General features: G+C 34.5%; 1 protein-coding gene across 1 annotated transcript in view; it reads right to left on the minus strand.

The window, feature by feature from the left end:
* LOC109826715 overlaps window positions 1-498 on the minus strand; it is a 19579-nt gene extending 19081 nt beyond the window's left edge. The window contains exon 1 of the mRNA XM_020393731.1: window positions 97-498. Within this exon, the coding sequence (XP_020249320.1) occupies window positions 97-498 (402 nt within the window). The remainder of the gene's footprint in view (window positions 1-96) is intronic.

A 6951-nucleotide genomic window follows, 5' to 3' on the forward strand; every position in this document is an offset into this window, starting at 1 on the left:
TGATATCATGATGCATTCACCGATACCATCGAGCAGAGATTGCAGAAAGTCAAAATCCCAGAGATGGTAGGGGAGGTGGAATAGTCGGATCCATACTGGAAAAGGTTGGGGAACCGTTGAAAGTCTGAGATCCTCCTTCCATCGGCGGAATCTGCCCGTAAAGGTGCTCCCATCTACCAGGCCGAGCTCTATGGCTTGGGTAAGAAGGGCGACGGATGGAAACTGCACCATGAAGCTCTTTCCTGGCGCTTCTTTGATTTGATAGGGCCATGAACTACGATTGAAGTGAAAAGCCAGAATCTCTCTGAGCTCCTGGACGGATGGATGGCCAGACCTAAGATTGAAGATTGCGAACGCGGAGAGATGTAGGATGGTGCTGGCGGTGTTGGTAGGGACGGTAAGCATCCTTGGAGGGGCACGAGAAGTAATACCGTGATAACAATCTCGAGAGGTATGCCCTGACCCATGGCAGTGTGTACAGGTGCCATCCATAGCCATCTGTGATGGTTTATGACAGAGATTGAAGACGCTGGACTTAGGTATTCGTTTGGGGATGAGGGATTTAGAGAGGCGCCTGTTCTGGTGTAAAAGGACAAAGCTCGAATATCGAGGGAAATACTATTTTAACACCCTTTCCTGAACTGGAAAGACTCGGATATTATGATGTGATCTGTTGGGGTGATAGACATGTCTTGGAAAGCAGCGAACATATTAATGATGTAACATCTAGAACTAACACTTACTCAAATAGAGCGCTAGCGAAATTAGAACTGACTGTAAGTAAACTAGAACTAACATTGAATCAATTAGAACTAACGTAGCATCTATAACCAGCATGGGCGATAGAAATAGCGCGGGCTGCGGTTAGAACTAACACTTTAAATCTAGGACTGCCTGCATATAAATGCCTACTAACATTATGACAATTAGAACTAACGTTGTAAGTATTTTCATGTTGAATATTTCCTTTTTTACTTTCAACTTGAGCAAATACTGATTGAATAATATGTTTCTTATGAACTCAGAAAACTTTACTTCGTTATCCTCCTTCGTATTTCAAGTAGAACCAGCTTTTTTGCTTGAGTTTCAATTAGAACTATCACCAAAACAACTAGATCTAACACGAGATGGAGTAGAACTAACACGATACGGTTCGTAACTGACTGTATATAAGTTAGTTCTAAGTCGTGCTGGCGAACATTATGACAATTAGAACTAACGTTGTAAGTATTTTCATGTTGAATATTTCCTTTTTTACTTTCAACTTGAGCAAATACTGATTGAATAATATGTTTCTTATGAACTCAGAAAACTTTACTTCGTTATCCTCCTTCGTATTTCAAGTAGAACCAGCTTTTTTGCTTGAGTTTCAATTAGAACTATCACCAAAACAACTAGATCTAACACGAGATGGAGTAGAACTAACACGATACGGTTCGTAACTGACTGTATATAAGTTAGTTCTAAGTCGTGCTGGCGAACATTATGACAATTAGAACTAACGTTGTAAGTATTTTCATGTTGAATATTTCCTTTTTTACTTTCAACTTGAGCAAATACTGATTGAATAATATGTTTCTTATGAACTCAGAAAACTTTACTTCGTTATCCTCCTTCGTATTTCAAGTAGAACCAGCTTTTTTGCTTGAGTTTCAATTAGAACTATCACCAAAACAACTAGATCTAACACGAGATGGAGTAGAACTAACACGATACGGTTCGTAACTGACTGTATATAAGTTAGTTCTAAGTCGTGCTGGCGAACATTATGACAATTAGAACTAACGTTGTAAGTATTTTCATGTTGAATATTTCCTTTTTTACTTTCAACTTGAGCAAATACTGATTGAATAATATGTTTCTTATGAACTCAGAAAACTTTACTTCGTTATCCTCCTTCGTATTTCAAGTAGAACCAGCTTTTTTGCTTGAGTTTCAATTAGAACTATCACCAAAACAACTAGATCTAACACGAGATGGAGTAGAACTAACACGATACGGTTCGTAACTGACTGTATATAAGTTAGTTCTAAGTCGTGCTGGCGAACATTATGACAATTAGAACTAACGTTGTAAGTATTTTCATGTTGAATATTTCCTTTTTTACTTTCAACTTGAGCAAATACTGATTGAATAATATGTTTCTTATGAACTCAGAAAACTTTACTTCGTTATCCTCCTTCGTATTTCAAGTAGAACCAGCTTTTTTGCTTGAGTTTCAATTAGAACTATCACCAAAACAACTAGATCTAACACGAGATGGAGTAGAACTAACACGATACGGTTCGTAACTGACTGTATATAAGTTAGTTCTAAGTCGTGCTGGCGAACATTATGACAATTAGAACTAACGTTGTAAGTATTTTCATGTTGAATATTTCCTTTTTTACTTTCAACTTGAGCAAATACTGATTGAATAATATGTTTCTTATGAACTCAGAAAACTTTACTTCGTTATCCTCCTTCGTATTTCAAGTAGAACCAGCTTTTTTGCTTGAGTTTCAATTAGAACTATCACCAAAACAACTAGATCTAACACGAGATGGAGTAGAACTAACACGATACGGTTCGTAACTGACTGTATATAAGTTAGTTCTAAGTCGTGCTGGCGAACATTATGACAATTAGAACTAACGTTGTAAGTATTTTCATGTTGAATATTTCCTTTTTTACTTTCAACTTGAGCAAATACTGATTGAATAATATGTTTCTTATGAACTCAGAAAACTTTACTTCGTTATCCTCCTTCGTATTTCAAGTAGAACCAGCTTTTTTGCTTGAGTTTCAATTAGAACTATCACCAAAACAACTAGATCTAACACGAGATGGAGTAGAACTAACACGATACGGTTCGTAACTGACTGTATATAAGTTAGTTCTAAGTCGTGCTGGCGAACATTATGACAATTAGAACTAACGTTGTAAGTATTTTCATGTTGAATATTTCCTTTTTTACTTTCAACTTGAGCAAATACTGATTGAATAATATGTTTCTTATGAACTCAGAAAACTTTACTTCGTTATCCTCCTTCGTATTTCAAGTAGAACCAGCTTTTTTGCTTGAGTTTCAATTAGAACTATCACCAAAACAACTAGATCTAACACGAGATGGAGTAGAACTAACACGATACGGTTCGTAACTGACTGTATATAAGTTAGTTCTAAGTCGTGCTGGCGAACATTATGACAATTAGAACTAACGTTGTAAGTATTTTCATGTTGAATATTTCCTTTTTTACTTTCAACTTGAGCAAATACTGATTGAATAATATGTTTCTTATGAACTCAGAAAACTTTACTTCGTTATCCTCCTTCGTATTTCAAGTAGAACCAGCTTTTTTGCTTGAGTTTCAATTAGAACTATCACCAAAACAACTAGATCTAACACGAGATGGAGTAGAACTAACACGATACGGTTCGTAACTGACTGTATATAAGTTAGTTCTAAGTCGTGCTGGCGAACATTATGACAATTAGAACTAACGTTGTAAGTATTTTCATGTTGAATATTTCCTTTTTTACTTTCAACTTGAGCAAATACTGATTGAATAATATGTTTCTTATGAACTCAGAAAACTTTACTTCGTTATCCTCCTTCGTATTTCAAGTAGAACCAGCTTTTTTGCTTGAGTTTCAATTAGAACTATCACCAAAACAACTAGATCTAACACGAGATGGAGTAGAACTAACACGATACGGTTCGTAACTGACTGTATATAAGTTAGTTCTAAGTCGTGCTGGCGAACATTATGACAATTAGAACTAACGTTGTAAGTATTTTCATGTTGAATATTTCCTTTTTTACTTTCAACTTGAGCAAATACTGATTGAATAATATGTTTCTTATGAACTCAGAAAACTTTACTTCGTTATCCTCCTTCGTATTTCAAGTAGAACCAGCTTTTTTGCTTGAGTTTCAATTAGAACTATCACCAAAACAACTAGATCTAACACGAGATGGAGTAGAACTAACACGATACGGTTCGTAACTGACTGTATATAAGTTAGTTCTAAGTCGTGCTGGCGAACATTATGACAATTAGAACTAACGTTGTAAGTATTTTCATGTTGAATATTTCCTTTTTTACTTTCAACTTGAGCAAATACTGATTGAATAATATGTTTCTTATGAACTCAGAAAACTTTACTTCGTTATCCTCCTTCGTATTTCAAGTAGAACCAGCTTTTTTGCTTGAGTTTCAATTAGAACTATCACCAAAACAACTAGATCTAACACGAGATGGAGTAGAACTAACACGATACGGTTCGTAACTGACTGTATATAAGTTAGTTCTAAGTCGTGCTGGCGAACATTATGACAATTAGAACTAACGTTGTAAGTATTTTCATGTTGAATATTTCCTTTTTTACTTTCAACTTGAGCAAATACTGATTGAATAATATGTTTCTTATGAACTCAGAAAACTTTACTTCGTTATCCTCCTTCGTATTTCAAGTAGAACCAGCTTTTTTGCTTGAGTTTCAATTAGAACTATCACCAAAACAACTAGATCTAACACGAGATGGAGTAGAACTAACACGATACGGTTCGTAACTGACTGTATATAAGTTAGTTCTAAGTCGTGCTGGCGAACATTATGACAATTAGAACTAACGTTGTAAGTATTTTCATGTTGAATATTTCCTTTTTTACTTTCAACTTGAGCAAATACTGATTGAATAATATGTTTCTTATGAACTCAGAAAACTTTACTTCGTTATCCTCCTTCGTATTTCAAGTAGAACCAGCTTTTTTGCTTGAGTTTCAATTAGAACTATCACCAAAACAACTAGATCTAACACGAGATGGAGTAGAACTAACACGATACGGTTCGTAACTGACTGTATATAAGTTAGTTCTAAGTCGTGCTGGCGAACATTATGACAATTAGAACTAACGTTGTAAGTATTTTCATGTTGAATATTTCCTTTTTTACTTTCAACTTGAGCAAATACTGATTGAATAATATGTTTCTTATGAACTCAGAAAACTTTACTTCGTTATCCTCCTTCGTATTTCAAGTAGAACCAGCTTTTTTGCTTGAGTTTCAATTAGAACTATCACCAAAACAACTAGATCTAACACGAGATGGAGTAGAACTAACACGATACGGTTCGTAACTGACTGTATATAAGTTAGTTCTAAGTCGTGCTGGCGAACATTATGACAATTAGAACTAACGTTGTAAGTATTTTCATGTTGAATATTTCCTTTTTTACTTTCAACTTGAGCAAATACTGATTGAATAATATGTTTCTTATGAACTCAGAAAACTTTACTTCGTTATCCTCCTTCGTATTTCAAGTAGAACCAGCTTTTTTGCTTGAGTTTCAATTAGAACTATCACCAAAACAACTAGATCTAACACGAGATGGAGTAGAACTAACACGATACGGTTCGTAACTGACTGTATATAAGTTAGTTCTAAGTCGTGCTGGCGAACATTATGACAATTAGAACTAACGTTGTAAGTATTTTCATGTTGAATATTTCCTTTTTTACTTTCAACTTGAGCAAATACTGATTGAATAATATGTTTCTTATGAACTCAGAAAACTTTACTTCGTTATCCTCCTTCGTATTTCAAGTAGAACCAGCTTTTTTGCTTGAGTTTCAATTAGAACTATCACCAAAACAACTAGATCTAACACGAGATGGAGTAGAACTAACACGATACGGTTCGTAACTGACTGTATATAAGTTAGTTCTAAGTCGTGCTGGCGAACATTATGACAATTAGAACTAACGTTGTAAGTATTTTCATGTTGAATATTTCCTTTTTTACTTTCAACTTGAGCAAATACTGATTGAATAATATGTTTCTTATGAACTCAGAAAACTTTACTTCGTTATCCTCCTTCGTATTTCAAGTAGAACCAGCTTTTTTGCTTGAGTTTCAATTAGAACTATCACCAAAACAACTAGATCTAACACGAGATGGAGTAGAACTAACACGATACGGTTCGTAACTGACTGTATATAAGTTAGTTCTAAGTCGTGCTGGCGAACATTATGACAATTAGAACTAACGTTGTAAGTATTTTCATGTTGAATATTTCCTTTTTTACTTTCAACTTGAGCAAATACTGATTGAATAATATGTTTCTTATGAACTCAGAAAACTTTACTTCGTTATCCTCCTTCGTATTTCAAGTAGAACCAGCTTTTTTGCTTGAGTTTCAATTAGAACTATCACCAAAACAACTAGATCTAACACGAGATGGAGTAGAACTAACACGATACGGTTCGTAACTGACTGTATATAAGTTAGTTCTAAGTCGTGCTGGCGAACATTATGACAATTAGAACTAACGTTGTAAGTATTTTCATGTTGAATATTTCCTTTTTTACTTTCAACTTGAGCAAATACTGATTGAATAATATGTTTCTTATGAACTCAGAAAACTTTACTTCGTTATCCTCCTTCGTATTTCAAGTAGAACCAGCTTTTTTGCTTGAGTTTCAATTAGAACTATCACCAAAACAACTAGATCTAACACGAGATGGAGTAGAACTAACACGATACGGTTCGTAACTGACTGTATATAAGTTAGTTCTAAGTCGTGCTGGCGAACATTATGACAATTAGAACTAACGTTGTAAGTATTTTCATGTTGAATATTTCCTTTTTTACTTTCAACTTGAGCAAATACTGATTGAATAATATGTTTCTTATGAACTCAGAAAACTTTACTTCGTTATCCTCCTTCGTATTTCAAGTAGAACCAGCTTTTTTGCTTGAGTTTCAATTAGAACTATCACCAAAACAACTAGATCTAACACGAGATGGAGTAGAACTAACACGATACGGTTCGTAACTGACTGTATATAAGTTAGTTCTAAGTCGTGCTGGCGAACATTATGACAATTAGAACTAACGTTGTAAGTATTTTCATGTTGAATATTTCCTTTTTTACTTTCAACTTGAGCAAATACTGATTGAATAATAT

The sequence above is a fragment of the Asparagus officinalis genome, chromosome 10 (genome assembly GCF_001876935.1).
Source record: "Asparagus officinalis chromosome 10, Aspof.V1, whole genome shotgun sequence".
Lineage (NCBI taxonomy): Eukaryota > Viridiplantae > Streptophyta > Magnoliopsida > Asparagales > Asparagaceae > Asparagus > Asparagus officinalis.